General features: G+C 37.0%; 1 protein-coding gene across 1 annotated transcript in view; it reads left to right on the top strand.

Moving 5' to 3' along the window:
• Positions 1-17,856, top strand: part of nup210 (nucleoporin 210) — a 293,306-nt gene that overhangs the window by 148,088 nt on the left and 127,362 nt on the right. Inside the window, exons 13-22 of the mRNA XM_028823964.2 lie at positions 2,231-2,429; positions 2,779-2,924; positions 8,864-9,082; positions 10,323-10,496; positions 11,005-11,197; positions 11,350-11,456; positions 11,966-12,070; positions 12,158-12,259; positions 15,270-15,398; positions 15,528-15,655. Coding sequence (XP_028679797.1) covers positions 2,231-2,429; positions 2,779-2,924; positions 8,864-9,082; positions 10,323-10,496; positions 11,005-11,197; positions 11,350-11,456; positions 11,966-12,070; positions 12,158-12,259; positions 15,270-15,398; positions 15,528-15,655 — 1,502 coding nt within the window. The remainder of the gene's footprint in view (positions 1-2,230; positions 2,430-2,778; positions 2,925-8,863; positions 9,083-10,322; positions 10,497-11,004; positions 11,198-11,349; positions 11,457-11,965; positions 12,071-12,157; positions 12,260-15,269; positions 15,399-15,527; positions 15,656-17,856) is intronic.

Below are 17,856 nucleotides of genomic sequence, written 5' to 3'. Positions count from 1 at the left end.
AAAGAAACCGCATACAGCAACATGTGGGGACTGGCAAGATTGGGGGAAAAAAAACACGCGGTCGTATGTATCGTGATACACTGCAGAGCTATAGCACGTCTTTATGTGAAAACAGCAGTGTCAAATGGGGTAGGAAGAATGAAAAGTGAATAAAAAAAACAAAAACAAAGCTAACCTTTACAAATATCATAAATTACACCGGCTGTTACAGACTGAAATCAAATGTATCTTTTTATTCTAAAATAGTAAAAATAAGAGCAGTTCACTTCTCAAAAGGGAGTCGTACAGGATCGAACTTGTGACCTGTTGATTGTGAGTCAGCAACTGATACTGTTGCGCCACAGCAGCAGTCGCTACAAATAAGTGTCAATGTCGCAAACTAAGGCGGCTTTTTTTTCTGCAGTTGTATTTTTGAATAAAAGCGCACTTGTTCCGTTATATTTGTACCTTTCGTGAAAGTGTTTCTTCGATATTTGGACTTCAGGCTGCATACATTATATAGTTTATGCCTTCATTTTGTCATTTACTACTAGAATATGAAAAAAGTTTCTGTTTTAAAAATGTGTTTACACAGATTACTGTAGAAATGGAACACAAATGAAATGCGTGTGTTCCAAATAACGATTTATTATTTCCACTCTAAAACTCCACTTCACTCCCAGATAATCAATCAAGGCATGAGCTGGGAGAAATTCGTGCACGTTCTAAGTCAGTGGGGGGATGGAATAGCCGGCTACTTGCAGCTTGTACATTTATATGACAAAAGATGATGGCGGAGAGGTGCGAAAGGATTTAAGAAGCGATTTAAGGTGGGATGAATCTACGAGTTTTTTCGTAGGCTCTGGTAATTCTAGTGTTAATCCAGTTCATTGTCAAAGAGACAGGGAGAGAGATGTACCCTAGTACCTTTGAAAGAAAGGCTGGAGCCAAAGCTTGAATTGATGCCAGTTCAGTTCAGGGCATACTGTGTACACGTTTACTTTCAGCGTTTTGGATTTAGTTTGGGGATGCCAGTTAACTTAATTCTAAAACTGAGAGGAAAACACACAAAAAAACCTACAGACACAGGGAGAATATGCAAACTCTACACAGTTTATGGTTTTCATTGACCTCCAAAACCCACCTTTCTGGACCTATCAGGCAGTTTTGCAAACCTTTAAACCTTTGCAATGTATTCTTGATATCTACTGTCCATGGAAGGTGGCATATGAAAGTTAGGTGTGACCAGGAAAGAAGATTTTTGCTTACTGTTTCCATTTACTGCTTTTGACCATGTGTGTTGTTTTGTTTCATATTTATCAGAGTTTAAATTAAGTTTTAACATCTGCTGATATTCTGATTTTGTATTGTAAAGTAGCCATATATTAGTATAAATTTTTTATTGCTAAAAACAATTTTAATATTATCTACAAGGATACAGCAATAGTTGATGCTTAGAGGATTGAAGAAGAAATCTCTGTCCTCATTGAAGTTATGAGGTCCTTTCTCCCGAGAGCTAATGTTGGAGAAAGGTAAGAAAGTAGCCAAGGCTCCTTTGGCCAAGCTGTACTGAATGGTTGCTGTTTTTTTGATTATGAGATATCTTAATGGTTATGCAGGTTTACAGCATGTAAGTTATGTGAAATGCTGTCTTTTGATATTCCATATTTATCTTACTGTACATTTTTTATGAGTGAGATTTTAATACTGAGGCATCCTAAATGAATGAATGAACATCTTACCATCCATTTAACGTATAATGCAATGTTATTGAATACTTGCAAAGCTCTCAGCAATTACTGCTTACTTTCTTCTTCAGTCATGTTGCCATGTCTGTAAAAGAAAAGTGAAGTAAATGAAGGCTGCTTTCATTTATTAAATAAACCTTAAGTAGAAATGGTTATTAAGGTGCCATCTTGCATAAAATTCACCCATGCAGGTGGTCTGAAAAATCATAACTAAATGACATATGTGTCCCCAGCTTGCTTCACTTTTGAAAGGGTATGTAATAACAATCCCAGCAGTATATTGCGAATGCAGCAAATGGACTTTGCTGATTTTCTTCATTCCATGCAAACAGTCGTTTAGCAGTTACTTACTGCTGAGAATCTACATGAAAACAGTGAAAACCTTCTCCAGTCTCTGTCTCGTCAATCAGTACTGCATTAACAAAAAAGTAGTTGCATTTTAGGTTAAGAGCATCACTCATGTTTCCTTCCAATTACATTATCTTTTCTGGCTTGTATTTTAGGTTTATGTGATTGAGCCAGTTGGTATGGAATTTATTCCGTGTCAAGTAGAAGCACGTGTCGGGCTCTTCCTTGAGCTTCCTTTAAGGATTTTTGGTCTTTTGAATGTGGAAACAGGAGAGAAAGTCACTTTAAGTGACTGTTCTCATTTTGAACTGTTAGTGGAAGTGGAAAATCAAGGTGTTTTTCGCCTTTTACCTGGTAAGTAAAACAAATTTGATAAGAATGATTACTTAATTGTGTGGGGTTTTTTTTTGTATAATTAAATTTACTTTTATATTAAATGTTGGTAGTAAAGTGTTCATGCAGTCAAGTGTTACCAGGATAGGCTCAGCAACTCCAAATTTGATTAAGCATTTGTGGGAATGGATTGATGTGTTGTTTTAACTTTTGGTATTTTGGTATTTTTTTATAATCAGTTATGAATAACTGTTCTTTAGTTTTTAACTTCTTTTTATAAATCTATTTAGCCAATATTATAGTAAAGCACTTTAAGATACTTTAATGTATATAAAATGTGCTATTTAAAGAAATTTTTTTTTCTTTTCAGGAAGGTTAAATGCTGGTCCTGAGTACTGCAGTGGAGTTCGGGTGCAGGCCGAAGGGCTCGGATACACAACCCTCCATGTTAGTTACACACATGGTCGCATTCATCTTGATGCTCGTATTACCATTGCTGCATATGAGCCTCTGAAAGTAAGTTTAAACTATAAATCTTTCTTTCATTATTCATTCATGAAACGATACATGCAAAAGACAGTGCTGTCAGATTTTTTCCCATTTATTAGATTCATAAGAATGCATTACATTAATTATGGGACAGAATAATTCCACTTATTGTAAGCAAGTCAGTATTTCCTGTCAAGTTCAGCTTTACCGCCTTCCTCATCCCACAGAGTTAACAGATGCCAAGCCAGATCACGCAGAACTATCGCCATGTCCGAACCACAACTGAGAAAGTGTTAGTTATTTAATGCAGACTTTCCCTAATGTATCAACTTCAAATTTAATTTATACAGATCTCTTCAAATTTCTGGCATCTTGGCTGGAAGATGAAATAGAGACCCCTCACTTAAACTTCAAAAACTAAACTGTGTACTACATATACAACTGGACAGAATATAGGCTTGGACAGATTTGTGGAAGATTAAATTTAATGTAAGTAAATGGATAGGATTGGTGAACTTTGTTGAGCTAAATAGCATGTTCTTATCAAAATAGTTTTCATAAACAAAAAATCTCTAACCATCCCAATGGTAGAATCCTCCATGCACTGAAGACTTTGCAACCAACCCAAGGACGGAGGAGAGTACTATTGTGCATGAGTGCGATCAACAGCTAAAATATTGTTTCTTTAATTTACCCAGCTAATGTCAGATGGAAGACCAACTTTTAAAAAAGAGCATTACACTAACTAGAGAGTTACACAAGTTAGATATAAATAATATAAGTCTTATTGTGAGACTGTAAAAGAAAACCAATCAAATGCAAAAATAAAATACAAGAGCATTTATAAGGAATCATATGCCCTTATTGAAGATAATCTTAAATCTTAAAGTGTCAGTTTAAACATAAAGCAAGCATTAATAATAAGGCAACATATTGTATTCACTGATTAAAAAATTTTGAAAGCCAGTTTTTAAATGGTTCTAGCAGCACGCAAGCAATAAATAAATATTTCTATAATATCCCAGTGTTTTTTCCCTTCCTTCCAGTTCTGCAGAACTCATACAAATTGGCTTGCTTTAATCAGTTTTGTTTAAACCAATGCAGCTAGTAGATGCAGTCTTTAAAGTACTTCATTATGTTGAAAATCAATAAGATTCACCATCATTAAAAACTACCCTCTCTTTTATTAATCACAGTTTTTATGAATTATGATTGTGATTTTGTTGACATTATAATTAATTTTAATAATGAAAAAGGACATGAGATTTTTAGACATTACAGAGAGGAATTCTTATTAAGTGTATTTCTTGTTGCTTTTTAACTAGCGTTAATAGAATATGTACTTCTCACCTCTTTAGAGTGGTTTTGGGAAGAATGTGTTTTTTGCTCAGCTGAGCATGGATTTGCTGAAGGTTTGGTGTCCCAATTAGTAGAGAAGGATGAGCAGAAACTAGCACAAGATCAAGGAAATGCTGTTTCACTTCTAGATAATACTAAGATGCCAATGTGCTGTCAGAATTCTTAGCCATAGAATTTCGCTTTAGATCATGTAAAATCTCATTAAATGGCATTTTAAGAGCAACATCGGTTTTAATCTTAGCAGTATGTTGGTACAGTAGTTATGCTGCTGCTTTCAATTCCTGATTCATTTTCTGGTTTTGACCCTGCCTGTATGAAGTTTGCCATTTTTTATCCATATTTCCGTTTGTGCTTTTTTTCTCAAGCCTGTCTGGTGTTCCATCCAAACCTAAATAATTGGGTTAAGTTGATTAGTGACTCTGTAATGGCAACAAAAACACAAATAGCCATTTTATTCTTGGTTTATAACAAAAAAAAAAAAAAAAAACCCTTCAACACAATCCATGGTAAACGTCAACAGACATAAACTGGGAAGTTAGCTGAGGTGCTGTCAGTGCTCCAGCTACTGTTTTCTCCAGGTGCTGTCGACATGTGCAAAAGTTTAGAGTGTGAAATATTAATAAGGGCTAAAAATTTAAAAGTCCCAGATTTGAGCAGGCCAGTAGCCATGTGATGCTTTGACATTTCTGGGGTGCAACAGTTGTGGGCTTTCAGAATTCCAGGGTGTGGCAAGACGTGTTGTGACTTAGAGATAATACTGCTTTAGTACAGTAAACCAGCCGGTTTCTAACCGCTTTATCACCCACTTTTCTAGAAATCTCAGAAAAAAAGAGCCAACACAGTGTTTCTCAGTGCCCAGGAAATTCTTTCTCACAGACTTACAGGGCACAATAATGAAAAGAAAAGAAAAAGTGGCTTATAACAAGATAGAAAAACACACTAGCATAAAATAATTGACAGAAATCATATATTTTATGTATGAAAGAAAATATTCATGTGCAGTTTTATTAAACTGATTAAATGCGCATATCACAGTGACATATTGAATATTATGGATCTACATTGCTGCCTATACAGTGAGGAACATAAGTATTTGAACACCCTGCGATTTTGCAAGTTCTCCCACTTAGAAATCATGGAGGGGTCTGAAATTCACATTGTAGGTGCATTCCCACTGTGAGAGACAGAATGTAAAAAAAAAAATCAGGAAATCACATTGTATGATTTGTACAGAATTTATTTGTATTGCACTGCTGCACATAAGTATTTGAACACCTGAGAAAATCAGTGTTAATATTTGGTACAGAAGCCTTTGTTTGCAATTACAGAGGTCAAACGTTCTTGACCAGGTTTGCACACACTGCAACAGGGATTTTGGCCCACTCCTCCACGCAGATCTCCTCTAGATCTGTCAGGTTCCAGGGCTGGTGCTGAGCAACACGGAGTTTCAGCTACCTCCAAAGATTTTCGATTGGATTTAGGTCTAGGCCACTCCAGAACCTTGATATGCTTCTTACGGAGCCACTCCTTGTTATCCTGGCTGTGTGCTTCGGGTCATTGTCATGTTGGAAGACCCAGCAACGACCCATCTTCAGTGCTCTGACTGAGGGAAGGAGGTTGTTGCTCAAAATCTCACAATACATGGCCCCATTCATCCTCTCCTTAATACAGTGCAGTCGTCCTGTCCCCTTCGCAGAAAAGCACCCCCAAAGCGTGATGTTTCCACCTCCATGCTTCACAGTAGGGATGGTGTTCTTGGGATGCAACTCCTCCTTTTTCCTCCAAACACGGCAAGTGAAGTTTAGACCAAAAAGTTCTATTTTGGTCTCATCTGACCACATGACTTTCTCCCATGCCTCCTCTGGATCATCCAGATGGTCATTGGCAAACTTCAGACGGGCCTGGACATGTGATGACTTGAGCAGGGGAACCTTCCGTACAAGGCGTGATTTGAAACCATGAAGGCATAGTGTTCTACCGATAGTGACCTTTGAAACTGTGGTCCCAGCTCTCTTCATGTCATTGACCAGCTCCTCTCGTGTAGTTCTGGGCTGATTCCTCACCTTTCTTATCATCTGTGATACCCCACAAGGTGAGATCTTGCATGGAGCCCCAGTCCGAGGGAGACTGACAGTCGTCTTTAGCCTCTTCTGTTATCTGACAATTGCTCCAACAGTTGATCTATTTTCACCAAGCTGCTTGGCAATTGCCCCGTAGCCCTTTCCAGCCTTGTGGAGGTCCAGAATTTTGTCTCTGGTGTCTTTTGACAGCTCTTTGGTCTTGCCCATGGTAGTAGTTGGAGTCTGACTGACTGTGAGGTGGACAGGTGTCTTTAAAGAGCTCAGACAGGTGCTACTAATTAAGATTACTAAGTGGAGTAGAGGTGGACTTCTTAAAGGCAGAGTAACAGGTCTTTGAGAGCTAGAATTCTTGCTGATTGCCAGGTGTTCAAATACGTATGTGCAGCAGTGCAATACAAATAAATTCTGTACAAATCATACAGTGTGATTTCCTGATTTTTTTACATTCTGTCTCTCACAGTGGGAATGCACCTACAATGTGAATTTCAGACCCCTCCATGATTTCTAAGTGGAAGAACTTGCAAAATCGCAGGGTGTTCAAATACTTATGTTCCTCACTGTACTTGTAATCTTGAATTGTATAAAATTTGAAAGCTGTACTACTTGGTCTAATTAGTATTTTCTTCAGTCACAACATTATTGCAAATAGATGTCCTCATTTTCAATTGTATGCTTTTCAGTTACTTCACCAGATGTCTAATGTAAAGATTGTACTTAAAAAATATGTCTGCTGGTCTATATGGTAAAATATCTGACTTTTTTGATGGACATGGCATTTGTAATCTAAACAGTCTCAATAGAAGGTTTGGCTGGTTACTACACCTTATAATTATACTTCAAGATGGATCATTTCAGTATGAATTCATGTTAATAGAAGAGAAAATGTAGTTTGAACTTTAGCTTTAAAAGTTAAAGAACAAAATAAAAAGCAGACATAAAATTATTGTTAGCATTTAATTAAACTTTTTTTTATGCTGGTAGCAAATCATATGTGTAATAATGAAGTATGATTGGCCTTACTGTTGTTGATGCTTGCTTTGATGTTTTATTTTTGATTTATTCCAGCTAGCACTATGTTCGTTAGGGCTGGTTTCTCAAGTATGGTTTGTGTTTGTTTTACTTTGCTTTCATCCAGTGATTCCTTCCTACACAGCAAGCTGTTTCTGTGGGTATACTGCCAGGTTTTTTTAATCGGTCTTTTTCACCTCCATTTTAAGAAGTGTAAAAAAAAAATGCATTGCTAGCAAGAAGGAGCTGTGTCTAATTAGTGTCTGGGGCAAGTTTTTTCTTTTTTTTCTTTCTTTCATGTTGTGTGGAGCTTTACAGTTAATCTACAATACAGTAATTTTCTTCAGCCACTCACTGCATTTAACCATTTTAGAATGGGCACCAAATGAAAAAGATAAATGACAGGTGGAGCTGAGAAGGCAAGAATTGAGTGAGGGAAAAATATGCTGGAGGCGAGTGCAGTGTAATTAACATTGTATTAACATATCAGCTTTGTTGAGAACAGGTGAGAAAAGTTGTGATCTGTTAACTTTAAAACACTGCATTGGTTCACAACTCCAGCAGCAGTAGGTGACAGCAAAGGAGCTAGCTAGCCACAGTAGTAGGTGAGATTATCCCTAAAGTCTGTCATATTGACTAAAATGAACTGAATTTCAAGCATTACTAAAACGCTGTGTCTAGCTGATATTGATGTGCAGTGCTTCACATGACAACACAGTCAGTTTATTAAATACCATAGCGGCCAAAAACTTAGTGTTACCTAGCTTTCGTAGTTATCTTTGGGCTTTAAAATTTAGGCAGTGGGCAATCTATTAAGAAAAGGAAAATGCTTGGTGAATGTACAATACAAGTTTATTAAGCAACCAAAACACTACCTGCTATGAATGCTCAGGGAGAACAAAAAGCTGTCCATGTTCACATTTCTGCTCCAACTAGCAACCACAATCCAGTGATGCTGATTAGGCAGGGACAGGAGGTAATAAAGGACAGCACTAGGTATGTGCAAACATTGTGGTGCCGTGCTGTGATAATAGGATGGAGGTTTGTGGGTATTTTTCAGTATTACAGAAAATTATATGACAAGTGTGAAATATTATGACTGCAGGATATGAAGAAATTATCTATAGAAGGATGTTCAATAATATAGCAGTACAGGCATGATGTATTTTGTATTGTAAGAGTATAATTAGCCAGTGTACATAGTAGTATGTACTACTGTGTACCACTATGTACCCTGGCTAATTATACTAGTATGAATATTAACCGTTTAAAAAATGCCATCACTTATTTTTCTTCCAAAAGAGAAGTGCCTTAATGAAGATGTACTAAAAGGCAGTGGTTAGACTTCAAACCCTACAAGGAATTAATAACTGAAAAGATGTATATTGTAGGCAACTTCATTTTTGAAAGTGGTGTAGGATTTTGAATTGCTTTTGTTTCCTAATGCATAGTGTTTTATGTAAAGATGGACACATTTTCATTTAAAACCATATCTGTGGTGTGTTCTTTTGAAATTAGGCAGTGGATCCGGTTTCTGTTGCTCTGGTAACTTTGGGTTCATCAAAAGACATGCTTTTTGAAGGTGGGCCAAAGCCTTGGGTCCTGGAACCATCTAAATTCTTTAGGAATCTTACTGCAGAGGATTCAGGGAGTGTTACTCTGTCCCTTTTTGGGCCTGCTTCAAGAAATTACTATCAGCACTGGGTCAGAGCAACATGCCAAGCTTTGGGAGAGCAGGTAAGTAATTTTTGAATGATTTGAGGAGTATATCATAATGTCATTTTTTTTTTTTCTTTTTAGGTTGTGTCTTCATGCCATATTGCACTGACACACTTGACCTCTGACTTGCTTTTGTTCTCAGTAAAATGAGCAAGCAGATCTTGTAAAGATCATAACATCAAAACAACATGAGTAAAATGTAATTTATTAGTATTTGGGTTTTGCTGCAACACTTTATATTGAACACAGCCAAAGCAAATCGGATTGAGACTGATTTATTTCATATCAGTGTCATATATATAATCTGCAGCTTTAGATCCACAAAGGGAGAAAAAATGAATCATGTATCATAAACTAGTTTTTATTCCTGAGCTTTCAGCCCCTACCAGGAGCCTTCATCAGAAGATAATGCTTAGACATACAAGAATCAAAGGCAATATATAGTGAAATTAGGTGTGGGGGGTACAGGTCGTAACATTTTGTTATGAACATGTTCTACTTAAGTTTGCATATGCTGTGTTTATGTCCAAATGTCTGTTAATGGCGTTTTTGTCTGATAGGCAAGATTCAGCCAGATCTCTGGCACTTTTAGTACTGGCCTTAAATCTTACTTGTACATTGTCCCAGTTAAATGTATGTCCTGTTGATTTTATATGCATATAGATCTGAGATCGTGAGTCCTTCCTTCTAACGGCGTTGCGACGTTCCTGTATGCATGTTGCAATTCTTTTTGATGTTTTGTCCTATGTATACCGCTGGGCAAGAACTGCATGGAATGCTATAAACTTCGTTTCGTGTTTCTGCTGTCGATTTCTTGTTTTTAGCGTTGAAAAGGACAGTGCACAGATTGTTTGCAGGCTTGTGTGCTATTCGAGTTTTTTGGCATCTCAGATACACAGACACTTGTCCTTTTATTAAAGTGGATGTTCATATTTTTGGATATTATCTGTAATATTTTATTTTGATTTCAAAATGTTACTCATCCTATACAAGTTTCCTTCTAAGTAATGTTATATATTGAATTTACACATTTTTCCTGTTTTTCGTTAATACTTGTATAAAAGAACCCTGATCTAATAGCTTTATGCAGTGTCATCTTCAATTATACTCTGTTGTCATGCTGGGCAAAAGTAAGCTTTTAAATGCAAAATGCTAAATGTCAGCAGAGTTTTGAAGTTTTGGTCTGGTTTCATGCATTGATTTGAGAAAAGTGACCGTGTAAAATCTCATTGTTTTTGTGGTTGTTTCTCTTCACCAGGTTTTGGCAGTAACCGTGGGAAATCATGCCAGCCTGACCAACCCCTTTCCTGCCGTAGAGCCAGCAGTAGTCAAATTTGTTTGTACCCCTCCTTCACGTTTGACTTTGGTACCAGTTTATACAAGCCCACAGCTTGACCTTTCCTGTCCACTGCTGCAACAAAACAAACAAGTGGTAAGAGAGTTTGTTCAGTAAATTTCAAGGCCATATTTTTTTCCATGTCATTTTCTTTATACCAATTGCAGCCAGTTATTTTTTTGTATTTTTTTTAAGAAGTAGTTATAAGCAAGTCATTTTAGAATGTGTGCATTTAAACTTTAAGTAAGTGCTGTTTAACTGACTTCGGTTTTTATTTTTTCTGTATCATTATGCTTTTAAGTAAATTAATACCACCAACAATTTATTTATTTACTGACCTCACTTAGTCCATGGTTTTTCATATATAAAATTAATCTCTTGACATTTTTCCTGGTAAAAAAAACTTAATCGGAAAGTTGACTTCTCAAAAAAGTTTTTATACCTGCTTTTGAGGTTATTTTGGAGTAATAAAATAAATGTGGATAAGCAAAAGCAAAACAACTTTCACATCATTAGATTTATATTAGTAGGTCTTTGATAGGGACAAATGCATAATAGAGAGATCCTTTAGCTGTTACATTTTTTTATTTTTTTTTTTGGTCAGGTCCCTGTGTCAAATTATCGCAATCCTGTATTGGACTTAGCTGCTTATGATGAACAAGGCCGTCGGTTTGACAACTTCAGCTCTCTGAGTATTCTGTGGGACTCAACAAAGGTGTCTCTAGCTAGTATTGAGCCTTATATGCCAATGGAATTGTCTCTATATGAAGATGCACACCGACAGAAGAAGCTTCAAGGTATCAAGATACTAGAAAGTCATTTTTTCCACCTTGTTTTTGCTATTTTACAGTCCTACATTGAGGGTTTATGAAATAGGTAGTAAATGATTGGGTTGCAGCCCTTTCTGCTTGCGACTTCATTTGATGTGTACCTATTTTTTTTCCACAAGGTCGCCAGACCGTTCTTGTACACAGAGATTCAGGACTTGTTTCCATCACTGTTACTGCTATTGGGTACCAAACTTCCCACTTGAATGCAGCCAGAGTTCAGAAGGTGGTAGGTTAATTTTCATGAGTGTGAATATATTAATACTACTTTGACTACTTTATTTTTTTTTTTCTATGAATTCTCAAATGTGTTGTAATAAGAGTTGGGAGCAAGAAATTGCCATTCCAGAGAAAGGGAAATACTGTTATATATATATTTTTTTTAAACTAATAATTGACCTTGCAAAAAGCAAACCAGAAATTTATTATAGCTTTTGCTTCCATCTTTCCTTGAAAGTGGCACTGAGCCCTTCTGTCTTAATATAAATGGACAACTTTCTAAAGCTTCCTGTCATTAAAGCCTTATAGCTTTCAAAGTTTCTGATAATCAGCTGAAATCTAAAAAGCAACGTGAAGCCTTTAAATAAGAGACACTTGGGTATTGTAAAAAATATTCTGCTTAATGAAAATCACACTCTTATGTTTTTTTGGGATTCTTGTATTGCTGAATTGTACTTGCACTGTATCACCCCATCCATCATCTTTTTGGGAAGTCCTCACTTTAAGTTCTTTTTTCAGTATGACCGCCTCACTCCTGTTTCAGCCACTATTGAACTGCTGCTGGTAGAAGATGTAAAAGTTTTTCCTGAAACTGTTACTATTTACAGCCACCCAGATGTTCGGGTATGTTCTCCAGTTCCTTGAGATCTATTGCAGTTTTGCACTGAAATTGTGTTGCTATTGTTGAGTGTTAATTTCTTCATTTACTAGGTTGAGCTGAGTCTCCTACAGGGCTCTGGCTATTTCTTTGTTAACACAAGTGTGGAGAGAATTGGAAATGTGGTCTATCAAGAAGAAAAAGGAGTTGCTGAGGTCAGTATGTGGATTACCCCATTTCTTCTGGTCTGAAATTAAATAGTCATTTGCACTGCTGCACTTGAATTCATACTACCCTGAGGGTATCTGTTTAATCATGTTTCTTGACAAGTTTTAGAAGCCCTCATAGTGTAAAACTGCTGCTTGTTGTCAGTCATTTGACAGAGATTAAGCAATTTAAGGCTCCCTCATCTGCACCTGTTGTGGGAGAGAGGCTGTCTAGAGCAACAGGAGTCTATAATTCCATGACAAACAAAGAGCATTAACAGAAATTATTTTTTTGGTGATGTCACTAATAAAGAATTGGTTGATCAAACTTGATAATCTGGCCTTTGCATATACAGTAAATCCTTGCTATCCACAGATTCCATTCTCACAGATTAGTTTATCTGCTATTATAAAAGTGGAACCCATTTTGCAATACCCACAGTCTAATTGCACTTCTTCACAGATAAGGTTCTCACTGCGGTGCTTCGGGTGTTTAGGGGTTTAGTAAGACATCAGGGTGTTGTACATTCACAACAGAAAAAAAGAAATTCTGAGAGGCCTGTTGAGTATGAGATTCAGCAATAACAGGTGTATGTGACTAGATATCCACTGCTGCATATGCACTACACTGAATGGATTAATGTACATATTAGTGCTGGGATTTGTGGGTAAACCATTGAACTCCGTTCATGGTGGGGCCTGGGACTTAAAATTGTTCCCCTCAAAACAAGGAATTCCCCTCCCAATAAGTGGGGCTTTTAGGCTCATAATGATTAACTCCCTGCTCTTTATACACACCTCCCGACTCTACTATCTATTGGATGGTTTAGTGAAGTTTTCAGATTGGCTCACCCAGGAGACAATCAAATTTCACTATAGAGGAAGTAAAAGTTGCAGCAAGGTTTCTATCGATCAACCTGAGGAAGCAGACAGCCGCTGCATCCGCGCAACCCTGTCTTCCCCCTACTGACACACACACCGGTCCTCATTGTGCCACCAGAACCTAACCACATTTTTTCCCATATGATAAATGCTTCTGTATCCAAGTTTTCAATATCTATGGGGTCTTTCAAGAATATTAACCCTATGGATTACGTGAATTGACTCTATTTCTGCTTAGTATATTTAGGGCTTGTCCAAATTTGTACAGTTTTCTGCAGGCCACAATACAAGTAATCATTTATATTCTAAGGTCCCCAGTCACATGACTGTGGAGAAGCCCAGTATGTTTTTAAAAATGTGATATATAGTATACTTTCTACATGGGTCAACAAAATTTCTATACACGACAGAGAGTGACTGCAGTCTCTTTTTAAATCTAGAAATCTTCATTTAAATACAAAATGACAGACGGACACATGAGAAATTAGGCCATGAAAACACACAAATATATGTGCATGAACACTTAATAAAACGTGTCAACACACAAAAAATACATGAAAAATCCATGTACATTAACATGCATTCCTAAAAAATGTACAGATGTAAATGGTTTCTTAGTGTATGTGATCTTGGTATTGTAGCAGGGCTACATAGTTTATAGTGTTGTCAAATGTTAGTACTGAGTACGTCTTGTTTCCATTGTCCCGTTTGCTGTTTGTGTGTATCAGTGAATGCCGGATGATGGAAGGAGACCGCAACCCCAAACCTGCAAAACACCTGTTCACTATTAATCAATTACATGCGTCACAGAACTATTTAAGCAATCAGGAGGGAATAGCCAGGGGAGAGAGAAGGAGACCATTTTCACAACCACGGATCAACTTACCTGCTGTTTTTTTTCACATCGCGCTTTTACAATAGTTTGTTTTTCATTTTGCCGGACTGTCTTCCATCCCTCATCTGCAGAGACCCCGGGGTCGGATCATCATCCACCACACGCCGAGGAATCACGGTGAGGTTGCTCCAGTTGCTGGGAAAATCAAACAACTCATTTATCTCTAGTTCAGTCATCCGCATTCAGGACAGTTTTTATAACCGGACTCAAATTCACGATCTTTCACTCCGTATATCATTCATTGTTGTTGTTCGTTGTATGTTATATGTTACAGGGGCAAGGGAGGGTTTGTCGTATTTATATGTGGTGGTGTCTCGTTGTTGCTGTGGTGAAGAGATATTTATATTTATATATGTATATATTTCTATTTTGCATTTGTCTTGTTATTTCATTTAATATAATTAATCATTTAATTTTACATATCTACTTTTGTGTGCTTATATTTACACCGTCGATTGTGGGGGGAAAAGTTTAATTTGTTAGAGGTACGGCTTGATAGTTAGATTTAACCTCAGTAAATTATCCAGGCCACAGGTCTTGGAGGTGTAGCTGCCAGCTGGGTAAGGGGTCGGCCGTTATAGTATGATATGTTTAGTACAGGGGGATGCCTCTGACATGCTCAATTATGTCCAGTGGTGGCTTCTGATAAACCAAACATACAGTAGGAATGTTCATAATATGCCACCCCAAGGCATAATTTATTTCTATAAAAGTGATGTACTGTATCTAGTCTATCTAAAAAATTCAGGGACTTATTTTTTTTTCTCATATTACATTTGGCACAGGGTGGATATCTCTGGTATGTGTAGACAAGTTCTCTTTGCTTGTTAAAGTTTAGACATAAGCTTTTCCTACTATTATTTACTCTTCTCTAGCCAGCTCTTTGTAAGCAATCAATCAATAAATGTTTGTTAATTGGTACAAAATGTTGCTTTAATCTTTGTGCCAATACTGCTAAGATGAAAAAAATTAGAAACTACAGTTAAACATAAAAACTGTCTCGGCTACCATGGCCGCAGTACCCTTCAACCCTCCCTCAACTGCCTTTTCTCTTTCTTCACAAAAAATATCCAATATTTAGGCTGCAGTGTAATTTAAATATTTAATTTCTGTAAGTTGGAAAGCTACTGAAACCAAATAGGCCCTCATTTGTTTTAGTTGACTATATAGCCCTTTTTTTTTTGTTTTGTTTTTTTGCAAACCTAATATTTTTTTTATTCTTTTTTTTTTTTTTTTTTTAAGGTTCATCCCCTACACCCAGGGTCTCTAACAGTGATGGTTCATGATTTATGCTTGGCATTTCCAGCTCCTGCCAGAGCCATTGTGCACATTTCAGATATTCATGAGGTTTATGTTAGAGTTGTTGACAAGGTTCGTGCAATATTAATTGTGAATATTTAACTTAACAATTTTTATTAAAATGTTGATAGAGAGATGGACTTGAGTATCAGCAATAATAATGTGGTCATAAATGTGTCAGGAATTTTTTTTTTGCTGCAGGTGGAGATTGGCAAGTCAGTGAAAGCTCATGTACGCGTTCTGGATGATAACAAAAAACCTTTCTTGGCTAAATATTTCCCTTTCATGAATTTAAAACTTAAGGCTGCATCTCAGATTGTGTCATTACTGTAAGTGTTTTATTTTCACATATTAATTCCTGTTCAAGAAGCGTGTAAGGTATACAGTCATATGAAAAAGTTTGGGAACCTCTTTCAGCCTGCATAATATTTACTTTCAACAAAAAAGATAACCGTGGAGTGTCTTTCATTTCCTAGGAACATCAGAGTACTGGGGTGTTTTCTGAACAAAGATTTTTAGTGAAGCAGTATTTAGTTGTATGAAATTAAATCAAATGTGAAAAACTGGCTGAGCAAAAATTTGGGTACCCTTGTAATGTTGCTGATTTGAATGCATGTAACTGCTCAATACTGATTACTTGCATCACCTAATTGGTTGGATTAGCTCGTTAAGCCTTGAACTTCATAGACAGGTGTGTCCAATCATGAGAAAAGGTATTTAAGGTGGTCAATTGTAAGTTATGCTTCCCTTTGACTCTTCTCTGAAGAGTGACAGCATGGGATCCTCAAAGCAACTATCAAAAGATCTGAAAACAAAGATTGTTCAGTATCATGGTTTAGGGGAAGGCTACAAAAAGCTATCTGAGGTTTAAACTGTCAGTTTCAACTGTAAGGAATGTAATCAGGAAATGGAAGGCCACAGGCACAATCGCTATTAAAACCAGGTCTATCAGGCCAAGAAAAATATAGGAGCGACATATGCGCAGGTTTGTGAGAATGGTTACCTACAACCCACAGATCACCTCCAAAGACCTACAAGAACATCTTACTGCAGATGGTGTATCTGTACATTGTTCTACAATTTAGCGCAATTTGTACAAAGAACATCTGTATGAAAGGGTGATGAGAAAGAAGCCCTTTCTGCACTCACACCACAAACAGTCGCTTGTTGTACGCAAATGCTCATTTAGACAAGACAGATTAATTTTGGAATAAAGTGCTTTGGACTGATGAGACAAAAATTGAGTTATTTGGTCATAACAAAAAGCACTTTGCATGGCTGAAGAAGAACACCGTATTCCAAGAAAAACACCTGCTACCTACTGTCAAATTTGGTGGAGGTTCCATCATGCTGTGGGGCTGTGTGGCTAGATCAGGAACTGGGGCCCTTGTTAAAGTTGATGGTCAGATGAATTCAACCCAATATCAACAAATTCTTCAGGATAATGTTCAAGCATCAGTCACAAAGTTGAAGTTACGCAGGGTTGGATATTCCAACAGGACAATGACCCAAAACACAGTTCAAAATCTACAAAGACATTCATGCAGAGGGAGAAGTACAATGTTCTGGAATGGCCGTCACAGTACTCTGCCTTGAATATCATCGAAAATCTATGGGATGATTTAGAAGCAGGCTATCCATGCTCGGCAGCCATCAAATTTAACCGAACTAGAGAGATTTTGTATGGATGAATGGTCAAAAATACCTCCATCCAGAATCCAGACACTCATCAAAGGCTATAGGAGACGTCTAGATGCTGTTATATTTGTAAGTATTGATGTAATATATCTGTTGGGGTGCCCAAATTTATGCACCTGTCTAATTTTGTTATGATGCATATTGCATATTTTCTGTTAATCCAGTAAACTTAATGTCACTGCTGAAATACTGCTTTTTCCATAAGGCATGTCATATATTAAAAGGAAGTTGCTACTTTGAAAGCTCAGCCAATGATAAACAAAAATCCAAAGAATTAAGAGGGGTTCACAAACTTTTTCATATGACTGTATGTGTGACATATAAAAGAAATGGTAAAGATTCTTCACAAGTGATTGTGACTCTGTACATTACAGTAGTTTATTGTTCCTGGATATGACTGATTATTTTCCCAGTAAGTACAGTTTCTGTAGTCTGGTGTAAGCTTAACCCTGAAATCTTTAAATGTCTCAATCCAGCCATCAGTTTCTATCTAAAACCCTTCAAAATGCAATTCATTCAGAATTACAACTTGTTTGAACCTTTGCAGTCAGATTTTAGTGCTAAGTGAAGCACTAAGACTACTCTGAATAGAATGGCTAACACTAGAACGAAAAAACTTGTAATCCCGGGCCAATTTAAATTCCTTCGCACCTCTCCATCACCGTTGCAATTGTGTCAAGCAGCACAAACAGCAGACAGCTTGAGAAGAACTCAGATGAGGATTAGGGCAGGATGACGCCCAACCTCTTGCTGCATCCAAACAGTGACATCTTTACGTCTGGTGCAGCTTCATTGTTGTTTTGTGTGCGAGTGGACAGTTCTTGCGGGGAGG

The sequence above is a fragment of the Erpetoichthys calabaricus genome, chromosome 18 (assembly GCF_900747795.2).
Source record: "Erpetoichthys calabaricus chromosome 18, fErpCal1.3, whole genome shotgun sequence".
Taxonomy (NCBI): domain Eukaryota; kingdom Metazoa; phylum Chordata; class Cladistia; order Polypteriformes; family Polypteridae; genus Erpetoichthys; species Erpetoichthys calabaricus.
The sequence above is the reverse complement of the archived record's forward strand: the minus strand, read 5'-3'. Positions and strand labels throughout refer to the sequence as shown.